The sequence below is a fragment of the Magallana gigas genome, chromosome 10 (assembly GCF_963853765.1).
Source record: "Magallana gigas chromosome 10, xbMagGiga1.1, whole genome shotgun sequence".
NCBI classification, from domain to species: Eukaryota; Metazoa; Mollusca; class Bivalvia; order Ostreida; family Ostreidae; genus Magallana; species Magallana gigas.
Window position 1 is genome coordinate 25,820,435 of NC_088862.1, and position 16,265 is coordinate 25,836,699.

Here is a 16,265-nt window from a genome sequence, read left to right on the forward strand (position 1 = left end):
GAGGGTAGGTTTAAAAATAAGAGAGATTAACATTGATTTCTTAATTTCAAATACTGAAATATACAGTATGATAGCAATTATGAAGAGTACTAAAATTTGCTTTATGTAAGGATACCAGAAAAACACCACTTCCTCTTTATAACACCTGTTTACGTTTTAGTTAGAAAGTATTTGTTTTGGTTACAAAGTGAACACATTCATTCAATTTTACCAATTTTTCACAGTTGTTTATAGCCTTATTTACGTGTACAGCATGACTAATTGAATTAGACGCCCGCCCATTATGACTTAATGAGAACGATTTGTTATAAACAACTTGGGTTGAATAAAGGGATAGTAATAAAGTAATATAAGATATTAATATTACATGTACTACATGTACCTGTGCACATGCCTTTTCCAATGTCAAGAGCTCTCTCTCTCTCTCTCTCTCTCTCTCTCTCTCTCTCTCTCTCTCTCTCTCTCTCTCTAAACTCCCAAATATTTTTATATGAGTTATGAGTTAAGATCGTTTCATCTCTCTCTCTCTCTCTCTCTCTCTCTCTCTCTAAACCCCCAAATATTTTTTTATGAGTTATGAGTTAAGATCGTTTCATCTCTCTCTCTCTCTGTCTGTCTGTCTGTCTCTCTCTGTCTCTGTCTCTCTCTCTCTCTCTCTCTCTCTCTCTAAACTCCCAAATATTTTGATATGAGTTATGAGTTAAGATCGTTTCATCTCTCTCTCTCTCTCTCTCTCTCTCTAAAACCCCCACATATTTTTTATGAGTTATGAGTTAAGATCGTTTCATCTCTCTCTCTCTCTCTGTCTCTCTCTCTCTCTCTCTCTCTCCCTCTCTCTCTCTCTCTCTCTCTCTCTCTCTCTCTCTCTCTCTCTCTCTCTCTCTCTCTCTCTCTCTCTCTCTCTCTCTCTCTCTCTCTCTCTCTAAAAACCCCCTAAATCTTTTACTTTGAGTAAACATCTTTTTATGTCTCAGCGCTTCTCCTGATTTAAGATTCGCTAGAGGGCAATTCATAGGGGGAGACTGAACGAGCGGCCAGAAAAACAAAAGTGAACGGCCCCGGTTTGTGTTCTGTTTACTTTCTTTACATTATTCATTATCCTGTTTAGACTGTAAACACATTTACAAGATTCTATCATCATGACTTAATCATCACGACATCATAAAATTAAAATCTTTTCTCCCTTTTAAAACATCGTTCCGTCACAGGTGGTAAATGAATTTATCAACCAAAACATAACGTCTTCTTGTGTTATCAAAAGCTTGTAAAAAGCATTTAACAACAACGCTGACAATTATTAATAATCGGTGGCAATTAGGTTTATGCTAAAGGTTATAAGTACAGTGTCTTATCCTGGAACTGACGTCAGGTCACAAATAAAGAAAATTGTCGTCTTTAATGTATGATCACCCACGATTCCAGCATCTCAGAAATTATTTTGACAATTCCTTTGGCGTCTCAAAGTCTTTTACCGAGAGCACCAGAATCTTTTGACAATAACATCTGTCCTGAGAGTATCTTAACAGTGGCTTAATTCTCTCACGGTCTTTTACCAGTGGCACATTTATAAATGGCACTTTCGCCAATAAGTTCAGTCTCTTCTTGGAGTCTTTTACCAGTGGCATTTGTACAAATGGCACTTTTACAAATAAGAAAAGTCTCTCAGAGTGATTTACCAGTGGCACATTTAAAAATAGCTCTTTTACTAATAACATCACTCTCTTAGAGTCTTTTACCAGTGGCATTTGTACAAAATGGCACTTTCAGCAATAAGATCAATCTCTCAGAGTCTTTTACCAGTGGCACATTTATAAATGGCACTTTCGCAAATAAGATCAGTCTCTCAGAGTCTTTTACCAGTGGCATTTGTACAAATGGCACTTTCACGAATAAGATTAGTTTCTCAGAGTATTTTACCAGTGGCACATTTAAAAATAGCTCTTTTACTAATAACATCACTCTCTTAGAGTCTTTTACCAGTGGCATTTGTACAAAATGGCACTTTCAGCAATAAGATCAATCTCTCAGAGTCTTTTACATGTGGCACATTTATAAATGATACTTTCGCCAATAAGATCAGTCTCTCAGAGTCTTTTACAAGTGGCATTTGTACAAATGGCACCTTCACCAAAAAGATCAGTCTCTCTGAGTCTTTTACCAGTGGCATTTGTACAAATGGCACCTTCACCAAAAAAAGATCAGTCTCTCAGAGTCGTTTACCAGTGGCATTTGTACAAATGACACTTTCACCAATGAAACCTGCCGCTTACAGTTTCCTGTTTTACCAATATCACTTTAACCAAAGATACTGGCCTCCTTTTTTTTTTATTTCCCCGAGCTATCAGAGTCTTTTAACAATGGTCGAAAACGCATGTCCCTCAGAGATTTTCTTTTAATAATAGCACTTTTACAAATCATGCTTTTCTCACCTTAATCCGTCACTGGTCACTGATTGTTCTTTTCAAATGGTTCTTTCATCGTTTACACTATTCCCTCTTAAGTATCTACCAAAGACAACAGTCATTTAGAGAGTCTGTTACTATAGACGCCAACCAGTTGAAGTATATTGCTAGTCTCTCATTCTTTTACCAAAATATCAGCCTATCAGAGCTTTTAACAAATTCAACCATTGGTATAAGCCTCTATACGAGTCCTTTACAAAATAAATATATACTTTTACCAATAACACCCGGTCCTTCTATTTATTACATGTATCAATGACACTTTTACAAATGGTAATCTTACAAACAACATCCGTATCTCAAAGTATTTTAACAATGGTAATTTTACATAATTTTATGGTCTTTAACCAATTAATCAGTCCCTCAGTCATTCATCAAAGGCATCTAAGTCAGAGTTTTTGATTATATGCGAAAGACTCTCAAAAATTTCTCGATCAACATCATCCTGTCAGGTTTTTTTTTATTTTACTAATGATCCCTCCCTTTAAGAAGCTTTTTGCAGTGAAAATGTTTGCTTATATAAATCCAGAAAAAGGTGATATATGTTATATTTGCGTTATGAGTAAATATTCTTATTATATTGCATCTGCACAATAATTTGACGTAATGATGAATCAGATTCTAAATTTAAGTAGCTGAAAGTTCATTTTGAACAAAATACCGTCATTAAAGACAGCTTTCGTATACATGCAATATTACATGAATTAAAATGTGTCCATGTGCGTTAAGATTAATGCCTAATACATATCAAAATTTTTTTTTTTTTAAATATGCCTAATGCATATCAAATGTACGGTGTGAAGATTACAAGAATCAAAGGTCAGGCTTAGGCTAATATGCATTTATAATATGCACTCAAACTTTAAAACAATGGTCAAGGTGAACGGCCAGCGATTCGGTGCATGGAATGTGAACTTTCGCGCATTATTCTTTCGTGAAATTTCTTTCTTGTTTATTCGCTTTGACGTTTATGTTACTGAAAAAATGACAGCGTAGTAAAATAAATTACCGCGCTGACGAGGCAATGTGTGGTGAGAAAACATGACATTATGTGCCTGACGTTTTGATATATCTTCCTCTCAATGGCCTTTTTTACCCCCCCCCCCCCCCCCCCACTTTTTTATCCATTAGATAAGGAGGTATAATAAGGGAGCAGCTTACATACTGAAAATGAACGAACCTATCTGTGGTGGAAAAATCTGGACCTTATGTGTTTGCGCTTTTATGGATCTCTCCCCCACCCTTCTTTTCTTTCTCCGTTAGATAAGAAAGTACAATAAGGAAGCAACGAACATATTGATAGTGATCAAACATTTGTGTGGTGGAAAAAAAACTGGACAAAATATGTGCTGGCGTTTTTATGAGTCTTTCTCTCAATATTTTTTTTTTTAAATAAACATATTGGGTGATGTAAAACAATCGAAAATTCAACACCACCAGCTTATCACGGCACATGGCATGTTAATGAGTTTTTTGCAATATGTCCAAAATGTAGAACAGTCGACGGATGTACAGACAATATACACTCTCTCTCTCTCTCTCTCTCTCTCTCTCTCTCTCTCTCTCTCTCTCTCTCTCTCTCTAATACACACATACTGTGGAATCATTAGAATTCGTGGTGTCTCAATTTTCGTGGTATTTGTGGGTAGCCCTTCCCCCACGAATTTAAATCCTCAACGACAATTTTTTAGAAAGAGTATTCTTTTTTACTGAAGTGAAAACTGATGACGTACCCACGAAATTAAATCCCCAGGAATAAGTTAAAAACCAAAAATATACGAAATTTGGCCCCTACGAATTTAAACGATTCTACGGTATATATATTTCATTTAGGGCGAGCCGATATTGGATTTGGAATAAAGATAGTAGGTGTTTAAAACTTCTGATTAGGAAAGGGGATAAACTGTTTAATTTGAGAAGACATTATGTTATAGGGAGGGATAAGTCTATGAAATGTAGTCGACAATGGTGAAAGGTGAGATAGATACATCCTGCTGCGCTCGGTTCAACGATAACGCCGTAAAACATATCATTTACAATAAGCAAGGGTGAAGCTAGTATAGTAGGCACATACTTGTTATATTACGCAAATATCATAATTTCATAATCTGCGGCAAACATACATCTAAAAAAATTAATAATTCTTTAATGAATTCGAAAACTCTCGCATAGATGATCAAGTGAGCCACAAGCCTGACTGAACGTAAACTTTTTTTCAAATACATATTTAAAAAAAAAAGCAAACAACAAGATATTAATTATTTATAATATTTATTTTTGTTTAATCGTCAAGCAGTAATCAATCTGAAGAGTCATTTTTTCTGGAGTCAAAGACAGGAATCAGGTATCCGTCGTCGTCGTCAAAGTTGAAGAAATAATCTGTCGATGAATTTGACGTCCTGTGAGTAGCTTCTAGATAACCCGGCGGAGGGGTCATGACCTGTGTGTCGTCACTTCCGCTAGGATATGGCGTCAAAACAAATGTTTCGTTATCGTTATCTGTGTCCAGAGACGATGAATTTCTTTGTGCTGAGAGAAGGTGAACGGCGCTTAGTTTTTGGATTTCGATTCTAAGTTTGAGTTCATGAAAAGCTCTTCGATAGAAAAACCCACACTGGAGAAATAATGAGAGTACATTTATGATATATAATAACTTCCTCGAATAGATGTTCCATATTTGCAACAAAATATGAATTACTACTGGCAAAATAAAAGATTAAAAACACTGAATGATTACATGTAAATTTAAAGATGAGACCAGTAAAAGTTTCTTTATTAATAAAAGCACATTAAATCGGGTTGTTTTAGCTTGTGTAAGTTTTCGAAAACAAAGTACACTTGCAAAATGTTTTACATGCCTAAGTAATGTTTTGTTTGCTTTTAATTTTTTTTCCTTTTAAGGAAGATCACAAATTTAGCAAACATTGACCATTGCTAAATAAAACCCGAATATTCGGTATCATCGATATATTGAATGTTATCCAAAATGTATACCTTCCATAAAAAGAAGCTCAGTAGTAGAATAATGGCCACTCCAGTGAAAACAGCAAGAGTAACGAACCAATAATGAATTCTCCCGTCCGTTTCATGCAGCGAAATATCCTTAATTTGAGTTGTTATGTTCCGCTGCAATTGTACATGTAAACATTATCGAACAATTACCTCAAATGACAGTCAGGTTTATTGCATGAACTATGCAATAATATTAAATTAAAAGAGATTTATCAAAACAGTCGACCACTCTTAATCAGCATTTATTCACGAGGATTTAATTTCACGTTTAAACATAATTTTGCTTAAATTACGACTAGCATTATTTGCAACCTCTACTATTATGATAATGTAAAACAATAACAATGCACATAAAATGTTTGATTCGTGGCAAGAAATGTTCACAACGAGAAAGTCTGGTGCCAAATTTCTTTTTCAGTTAGGGAATTGAGGTTTGTTAGCTTGTACTTTTCTAAAATTTCATGCATTGTATACAATCATATTTTTGCGCGATTATATTTTGTGATATTTTCGCTAATGAAGAATTCCTTAAAATGTTTGCTGATGCGAAAACTTTACTCTCAATTGGGAACCGCAAATTCAAGAGCAATTTTTTATTGTGTTTTTTAACGGAAATCTCGAGGGATTGGCGGGTTGTTGTTTTCCTTATACTTAGAGTCTATTTTTTTATTTTACCTTAAAATCGAAGACATTTGTAATAAATAGTCTAGAATAGATGTTAAACAACAATTGGGCGGTCATATTATCAAACTGAGAAATAAACTCACACATAACGGATTCTCTCCATGAATGACGAACTTGCTTGTATAGCACATGTAAGTTGAGTATCCATGTTCTGTTATTTCCTTTATTAAAAAAAATGAGTAAAAGCATAAGAAGTTTGATCAAAGTAAATAACATGAGAGAGAGAGAGAGAGAGAGAGAGAGAGAGAGAGAGAGAGAGAGAGAGAGAGAGAGAGAGAGAGAGAGAGATCGGTGGTTAGTTTTTATACTTCGGCAAAGGGTAGTCTCCTGGAATTGACAACCAGATTAAAGGACGCTGCCAGTGTTATTCGTACGGACGTTGGTCTTATTTCACAGGTCAGCAGGTCACAGCCAACAGTCCTGCATATCTGCAATATGATAATACCGTATATTCAGTAGTTTTAGCGATGATCTAATTTTTGCTTTTTCACGATTTATTTTAAATCCTGTGTCATTTTCTATAAGAAACTTCCTAAATCGCAAAATATGACTGACGCAAAAAACAATTGTTACAGATTTCCCCCATTTTTGCATATATTTGACACACGAAAAAAACCGGATGTACGATATTGTACTCATCAGCACAGGTATTTTGAAGCATAATAACTTACTCCCACCAATTTTGAATTGTTTTTTAAGTTTAAGAAAGCTTTTTCTAGTTATGGCTTTTAATTATAAATAATAGATCATGTTACTTTTTGTAATTGCTGATTATATAATTCAATGTTCATTCTAAACAAAAACTACCTTTTGATTGAGAGCCATTATCCTCTCTAGTTCTTCACTTGAGTTTGTTCCATTATTTATCACACAGGTGATGTCGCCCTTTCCATGTTGAATATCAACCTAGTTTAACAATCAACCATTGCATTCGCAACCTCTTGGGCCTTTCGGGCAAGATCTCAATTCTTCCGAGCTCTGCCGCAAAAACCCGAGGAGTTGCAATTGTTAGATACAAAAGGCAAAATCATTATATTAATTCATGTATCACAATGTATGTTGACTATTCTTAAAGCAAGAATAAAATCTTATATGGTTCAACCGTTGAAGCTTAACCATATTTTTTAAAAGTATGATATCTGTTATAATTGCGATTTGTAAAATCAATTTTTAATTGCTTACATGTGATGTACTACTTTTTTTTTTTCTACTTTGTTATTTCTAAATACCCTATGCTTAAAAAAAGTTAGAGTATCACTAAAACTAATAAGGAAAATGCAATTATTTTTTTGATTTAATGATAAAACACGCACATACATGAACTTACATCTGAACTGGACAGTGTCAAAGTTCTCCACAAGACAGGGAAAAAGAAATGCACAATTTCTGATTCTCCAGGGTGCCATAACGATAAAAAGAACTTATGCTTGAACTGTATCCAGTTGTTTTCATGAGTATTGACCATAACGTAGTTTGTAGGCCGTGAATATCTGAAAAATACCCCACAAATATCAACAGTGTGTAGTTTTGCTCTTGTGTACTACTGTGAAATGATTAACATAAATGGTGGCTCAATTTTTGTGGTATTCGTGATTAGCCCTCAACCACGAAATTACATCCTCGACGAAAATTAATCATAAAAAAATTTAAATTTGATTTCCTACTGAAACTGAATACTTATGCATCCACGAAATTAACACCCCCTTGAATAAGCAAAAAAAAAATATTATCCCTGAAAATTGGCTCCACGAAATTAAATGAGTCCAGAGTAATCAGAATTAACAAATGCTTTGAAATCATAATTATTATGAGTGATGGCCTCGTGTTCTTGAATTTTCGTGAAACCCATTATCTATTCCTATGAATTAGTCAAGTGTTCTTATTTAGGTTGGTTTCAAAACAAAGTTTAGAGAACCTTGATTGCTATAGCTATAACAAAATTAAGGATAATATCGCAGAAGTCTATCATTCATACAGAAATGATGAAATACAAATGAATGTAATCTGTTAAAACCTAATGCTATTAAAGAATAAGAAATCAAATGTTATACGCCTCTATATAAGGGGATTTTTGCGTAGATATATAGAAAATTTTGAAATTTAAAAGGCTGAAATATTAATATGATGTTTTTTTAAACTGAATAATAGTTCATACTTAAATTTATCATATCAGAAATTTTAGCACTATCTAATTGTTGACCACTTATCCTTCGTAAGAGTGTTTTGCATATAATTTTCAGAATGACTGTACCCTTTGACGTCAGCATAGACACTCCTTACAGCCTTCACAGAATACTTTTCGAACACTTTCGGAGATGAGTTATTCGTCAATCCGAAATTTAATCCACTTTGCATTGATATGGTTGATGTGTTCACCATCGCCTGTCTTATTTCATAAATAAGTCTCAGAACAATGGTTTCGTTTGCCTTCAATGATCCTATTAGACACTTCAAACGAATTTGCTCAATTGTGCACGGCAGTGTTCGATTTAGATTTGCCCTCTCTATTTCAACGAAGGCAATTCCAGTCGGAATAATTTGAAACAACGTGACGTCACTAGCAGAAACTCCGCTGGCGGTGGTTGTCAGTGTTGTTACCAAGGTAACCATTCCCGGGTCCATAATTAAAGATGTCCCGTTTAAGAGGTTTTCCCATTGCTGATGTAATGAAACTGTAATGAAGCATTCTCTTACTTCGTCACAAAATGTGCTGTAAAGAAACTATTATCAACATAACTTGATGGTTTGAATTTTTTAAACTTTCTCACAACAAATCTTATACAAAAAAAGAAAAAAAAATACGAAAGCGTATACATTGCTGTCACTTGATATTATTTTAACGCAATAAACTCATGTTTACGACTTCGTATATTATTTGGTATCTTGTATGTACAATGTAAGATATATTATATGTAATTCCTATGCACGTCTTAAAACTCGAATGTACGACATAACATCTTGAAAGTGAATTTTTTAGATACGCACTAAGGTTTTTTTAGATTGTCATTTAAAGGGGGATGAATGCATTGTCTACCTGACAGTTTAAAATATGGGATTTTTATGTTTTTAACTTAAATCAAGAGTAATAAAAAAAATCCAAATATTTAAGCATTACAAAATGAACGTGTTCCTATATCTATTTACAGATGTGTTCATCTAAAGCAGGTTAAAATAGTCTTACTAAAAATCAATTACTAGACATATCCATCCAGTCCCCCTTAAAAATAATTCATTTTTTTATACAAAGAACTTAACCTCATGTGGTTTGTTTCACTTAGTTTTACGTCGTTTGTAAATCTTTTTGTACATACATGTATTCAATACTACCTAAGTCTCATTCGAACGTGTGTAAAACCTGAAATTTCGTATATTTACGACACATCATTTGGCAGCAATACGCTTCCGTACAAAAATATATCTTTTATCTGACATGGAAAAGAAAAATAGCATCTACATGTATTTAATTGGATAAGAAGCGCTTTAACACGTCACAATATGATGCATCAATAACAATCAAAGTGAACCTGATAAATTTTCCATACAATGAAATAAGTTATTATTGATCATATCGAATTCCATCTGTTGCTTTGTAAAAAAAAATTAAACTCTTTTAATATCTTTTTTTCAGATTTTCCATTATTTAGTAGACAAATGATTTCATATAAAAATATAGTCGAATGTTGCAATTCCAAATTGAACTTTACTGTCTTGGAAAATATTGCTTTCTTTTAAATTCTTTTAAAAAGATGTTTATTCATACTTATTTACTCATACTCTCAACATTTTCAGAAAAAGGTGGCTGTTTATATTTTGGTTTGTTATGCTTCCTTTTTATCAGTAGGTGCTTGTGCATTTAACAATCTCTTGTAACGTTGCATTGCTTACAATATATATTGTGCTATTAGTCATTCAGACAGATTACCCAATATAAAACATTGTACAGATTTATCTTAATCGTCTCCTGCAATAGCATACCTTGTATGTATAACTTGGTGGTATAACCGGAAGTTCTCTGCTGCCAATGAAATTGTTCAATGCAATGGTGGAGGAGTTCGTGGTATGAAGCGCATGCTCAATAAGTACTTCCACACCATCTACTTCCGCTTGAAAATTCTATAATACAAACTTATTCGTAATGATGTCGATTCTACGCATTTTTTAAAACATTGTCTCTATTTACTAAACTTTGATCTTTTCTTTGGGCCCCAGCTTTGGTCGTCAGGGGTCACGATTTTTACAGTTTCCCCAATTTTTACAATTGACCCAAGGTCAAATATGTGAAAAGTTTCCTAGCAGACGGACAGATCGATGGAAAAGCTGACTTGAACCTTCTGTTCAGTTGAGATACATGTACATGTACATGTCAAAGAGAGAGAGAGAGAGAGAGAGAGAGAGAGAGAGAGAGAGAGAGAGAGAGAGAGAGAGAGAGAGAGAGAAGAAGAAAAAAAATCACTTTACAAACAGAGGTATCATGATTATGTCTATAACTATTAAAGGAATTATTTTCTTTATAGTCCGAACCACGACGAGTTATCACGCTTGGTATTTCATAACATGTGCAAGTTCAGTTTGTAAAGCTTAAATAACTTTCACGAAAAAAACCTTTTATAAATAAGACATCATGAAAGGTTTCATTTTCTGTCCATAAAAGTGCATAAAATTGGTCATTATCCGGCAAAATTTTGTGTCTTTAAACATTAAGTGCAGACTAAGAGGAAAATATTAATTTTTTCATCACTGATTCACCTTTGGAAAACTGATGAAGTCCCCAATAATTTTTTGCTTTTTAAAAAAAATCTGCGTAATGTTTTCTATAATCGACATCTGAACTCTTTGTAATCCATTGTTTGGCGATTTTGGTATGCAGACAATACTTCATACCAAGAAACTATTAAAGAGCTACATCTTAAGAAGGCTGGATGGCCTTGATCATTTTTAGGCTATATTTACCTCATTTATATGAAGAGCTCGGTATAAAAATATATAGGAAAATGCTCAAATTTTAAAATTCAAATTTTAAAAAAATTTCTCAACCAAATATTAGTTTATGGCTGAAAACATCAAGTGACAAGGTTTAGCTCTGATATGGTGGTTAGTTTGATAACCGTCCAGCTTCCTTCATGTGTTTGCAACATGTAAATATACACGTTATGTTATTATTTTTATCTAAGTTCCGTCACAGTATAATCAAGCATTTTACCCCTGTAATCCGCACAATTTTTATTATGCTGAATGTGTTTCCTCCGTACGTGCCGATAGCTTAATTACACAATAAAGTATACGTTAGAGAAAAAAAAAACATTCTACGGGTAAACAAACGTGACGCACATTATAGGAATAATGATAGTAATAATGTCTGCTAAAATGAAAGTTTACTTTTCGAGCTTAGCAATTCAAAGGACATGGTAACGATTTTGGTCAAATTCTATTTTTCCATTATTATTATTATGTACAATGCTTTAGGAATGCATTTCTAATGATCAAATGAAATTTGAGAGTCAGTCAAAAGGTTAAAAGCAAGAAACATGTACATGGATCATAATTATTTGTTGTGTAAACAAGGCCCGTGGCCTGTTTCATCAATTTTTAGTTACATCAATTTCCTGTGTGCTCTCAAATGTCTCAAATAAATTTCAATAATATTAGTCTGAAATATTAATCTAAAATCTCAAATATGCATGAATTCAAATTTAATTATACTAAAATCTGTACTTAACAGCCATCCGATCACAGGATATATAAATAAATCCAATTTTGCAAAGAATGAAATAGTATCTAATAGTGCTAGTATGGTGCAGACGGTCTTGTATATTTTTTGGCATAGACATGCTCAATTTTCTCTGTTTTAATTCTACAGTGTTTCAGTATTTTAATAAATCCTTCAATTTATCTATGTTTAGAATTATCAAGGTATCAAAGCGAGCGCTAAAATTATAAAACGTAGAGACTGGTGCAGGTCAATTTCCTTTCTTTTCTTTTTTTAATTTGAAACTGATTGGCAAAAATAAGAATAAACTAAACGAAAATCATAATTGAATTTTAAATGATTTTTGCTACATACAGAACAATTGATTGAACATAAGAAATATTCAATAATTTTATCTCTAAATCATTGAGATATGATCATTCTTGGATTCATTTTTTTTTTTACAGAACTTACATGTATGGTATTTATAATATATTTAAACTTTTTCAAAAAATTGTTAAATTTCAGGTTGATATTTTGTCTGTTTAAATACATCATATGATGCTGAGCCATGTTTTTTGTACGTTCATTTTAAGTTCCTGGGCTGACATGACGTGAATTAATCAAAATCTAGAAAATAGACAACGATTAAATTGGGAAAAAACATAAATATACATAACACATATGTGTACATAGGATTTTTATTAAAACAATTTGCTTAATTAAGTCGAATTATTAATTGATTTTTTTAAAAAATCAATTGTCAATAGCAAATTTTGACAATTGATTTAAAAAAAATAATTTTATTTGGTATGATTGTTCCTAGTGTTCACAACGGTTCATAAACTTAAGGTTTTTCAACCCGAGTGGCAGTTTCAAATTATCACATTGAAGAAATCTTCCGGAATAAGAATAGGTCATTTACCGGCAGCAAACAATTATCACTCAATTTTTTTTTTTTGCTATCTCAGCTTAGCATGCCAATATTGGCAAATGCTAATGAAAAAAAGACACACAGACGCCAAAAAATAGTTCTTAATGGCTAATACTGTTTCTAAGTACGTACCCGATTGCACCTCTGTTATCGTATATAATTCTGATACCAATATCTCACTGCTGAGTTTATTACTTTTAATTAACTTGAAAAAACCCCGCTTTCAGACGTTTGCTAGAACCTCTTTAAAACCCCAAAACATTCATTTCTACACTGAAGTGAAGAAATTCCCCCCTCTTTGACTTTGTAACCAAACAACTGACAGGATGTGCCAAATCTTCGAAAAATTTCCACGGCATCTTCGCAAGCCAAGAGTCTTATATATACACGTATAGTTACAAACATTTTCCCGCCAAACCTATGCAGGTCGTTTATTCTAACTAACTCACCAAAAAAAATAAAAATAACTAGAGAAAAGCTGTCAACGTGACAGCAAACCGGGTTTTCTTTTGTGTGAACAGTATCTATAATCCATTTGTCAATCCTGCATTGATAAAAACTACCTATCAAAAGAAATGGGGTACTCTATATGCAATGTCTTTGCCAAAAAAGACTAAGTTGAACAGCTGATATTTTTTTGTATAAATTAACAGAAATAAAAATCCTAGCAATTTGCATACCTGTGATATTTGTATAATTGATATGCAGAAGAATAATTTCCTATCTCGAAAACTGTACAGGAGTTATCGGTACAATACGGGTACCGTTTTGGCAGCCACTCGCCCGCCCACCATATATACTATTTCAATAATTAAAAACCTGGTTAAAAATTCTATCTAAAAAATTCTTAGGAATCAAAAGCTACATGGGACCTTATGGCGGTCTCCGAACCTCATGCCGCTCAAAATACAGGCACGTAGGCTGCCCCCCCCCCTTTTTTTTTGCACAGCAAACATTTTTCTTAAATTTACATACAGAAAATAGAATAAAGATGGATTCCCCCCCCCCCCCCCCCCCATTTATGGGACCATGTAAAAATTTGAATTGAAAAGGAAAATAATAAGTGAAATTGAAGTTAAAGGTATACTTCCCCCTCCACGGACTAGGATTTTCAGAATTTTAGAAAGTAACCTTTTCCCTTTTTCCTACATGTATTATTATTTTATTTTTTTTTTGGTTGTCAAGATTTTTTGAATGAGTCTGCCCCCCCCCCCCCCCCCCCACACACACACACACTTTCAAACACGATGCTACGTGCCTGAAATATATTTACCTCCTACGGAAATTTATTGATCCGTCTCATTTCTAGAAAAGACTACGCATTAACTTTTATTCCAGTTTAAATTACATGTCAAATTATTTTAGAGAAATAAGATATTAGGCATTTCTTTTTTACCCTTATCTTACAATACCATTGGAATAATATTACAGAAATTAGCGCATGATCCAAAATAATTCCGGTATTTTCCATAAAAAAAATGTCGTTTATTAAAAGCTTATTCCAACAGTTATGCTTAATATTGTTTATTTTTTTTTATCCATTCCGGCGATTAGGGCATGCCGTTTCCCCGCAGCAAGGCAGTTTCCTTATAAGGTCATGTCAAAATTCGACAAACTTGTAGACTTTACATTTGTCAATTTGTATCATGTCAGATGTGCTATCGCCGAGCCTGAAGTTACAAATGCAGAATCTACGGATTGAAAGCGTGCAAAGTTGAAGGTTAAATTAACTAATGTAAACAATAAAGTTGCAAAATGTGCATCATGCGAAGGAACGGAGTCAAATCTTAAACGTGTTTATGCCCGAGTTTTATAGGTTACACGATCAGAAATACACAAATTCATACTCGGGCTCACACATCAACACGATTGCGTATTCGGATTTACAAGTTTACATGTCTAGATTTTTGAACACGATTACCCTCCATAGTTGCGCGAGTTTTAATTTTGTCGGCTCAATATACCAAGGGGTATAGGCCCTTGGTTAACGAAGATGTCTCTACGGCAGATAGAAAAAATCTATCTGTAAAGTATAAATACCATATAATTGATTACGCAAGAATGAAGATTACGTAACAAACAATCCCAAAATGATTAAAATTATGATCAGTGTAGTGAGTTATAAATAAGTATCAAGGCTTATTATGTTGACTGTGTGTTTGTAATAAAATTATCCAGAACTAATTATTAACCATTTGTACAGTAACATGTATTAAGGTATTCAAGTACTCACATCTACAACAAGGACATAGGAGCTAGAGCAGCTTTTGTCTCGCGCCGTCATTGTTAATGAGTCTTCAACATGCTGAACAGACATTTCTTTGTTCAATCCTGTTGTTAAGTACACTCCGTGAAAAATATCGGCGTCTTGAAGTCTTACGGTGAAGTTCAAGTTTACTGTCCAAAAAAAAAAAAAAAATGACAGACGAAAAAAGGCCAAAGATGATTTTAAGTCCTAAAGTCAAAACATAGTAAATTTTAAAAAAAAATTCCTTCAGGATTATGCATTTTTAGATTTGAATTCTTTTAGTGATGCTTCATAACTAAAGGGTGTACTTGACTTTATTTTTTTTTTATTGGTAAACACAATGAAAAATCATCCCTTTAACTGTCAATCTCTATGTTAAATGGTTATAACAAATCTCGAAGTTTTGTTCGTTCTATAACTAATGAAATATATCTAGAACACATGCACTCTCTTCAGAAACGGCATCAAGGAAGCTCTTCCCCTTCAAATGATGACGTGGGTATCGGGATAACTTTCCCATATATTTAATAAACAATGTCAAGAAACAGCGAGAAGAAAATTTAACAAATCAAATACGACCTCATAATGGTTTTAGCACCACAAGACACTCTGAAATCATTAAATTTTACTTTATTAAGAAACTATATGAGGAAACTTATCAGGAGATAAGAAAGAAAAACAAGTATAATTACTTTTAAAGGAATGATCAGCATGAAATATCATTGGTCAGCTCTGTTTATGTAATATACGCAACATGCAGCGATTTCCGAAATGGCAAGGCATGAATGAGCTTTTATTACTTTTAGAAGGCGAATTATACTTCCGACTAATATTCCTAAGCATATATATGTGAAAAAACGTGATCTGAATCATTATGTATGTAACTCTATAAATGTTTTATTTTCAGGGTAAACGGATAAGATTACCGTTTTGGTAATCTACGTCTAATTAAAGATTTAAATAAGGTTGTCATTGCATAGTAAATAAAAAAGTGCAAGGCGCAATGCGTGCGCAAATAGTTAAATTTGCCGAATGCCTCATATGGACACAACTGTGATCGGCCGAAGCCGATCACAAAAATGAAAGAAAATATATGTAAAAGTGTACAGTATCTTTATGGGGGTACCTTTTAAGTGTAATATTACTGTTTAGTATTTCAGAGAACCAGACATGCAGTGTTACTGGTTTTGTAAAAAAGGTAACATCTACCTACAGGCATCTAGCGGTCAAGATAAGAAA

The 16,265-nt window shown here is 33.4% G+C and overlaps 1 protein-coding gene across 1 annotated transcript in view; it reads right to left on the reverse strand.

The window, feature by feature from the left end:
* Positions 1–4,716: 4,716 nt before the first annotated feature.
* LOC105331519 (integrin alpha-9) overlaps positions 4,717–16,265 on the reverse strand; it is a 37,206-nt gene continuing 25,657 nt past the window's right edge. The window contains exons 13-21 of the mRNA XM_034461904.2: positions 15,012–15,175; positions 10,134–10,271; positions 8,410–8,879; positions 7,486–7,648; positions 6,966–7,064; positions 6,467–6,586; positions 6,242–6,319; positions 5,457–5,588; positions 4,717–5,076 (exon numbers count right to left, since the gene is read on the reverse strand). Coding sequence (XP_034317795.2) covers positions 4,762–5,076; positions 5,457–5,588; positions 6,242–6,319; positions 6,467–6,586; positions 6,966–7,064; positions 7,486–7,648; positions 8,410–8,879; positions 10,134–10,271; positions 15,012–15,175 — 1,679 coding nt within the window. The 3' untranslated portion in view covers positions 4,717–4,761. The remainder of the gene's footprint in view (positions 5,077–5,456; positions 5,589–6,241; positions 6,320–6,466; positions 6,587–6,965; positions 7,065–7,485; positions 7,649–8,409; positions 8,880–10,133; positions 10,272–15,011; positions 15,176–16,265) is intronic.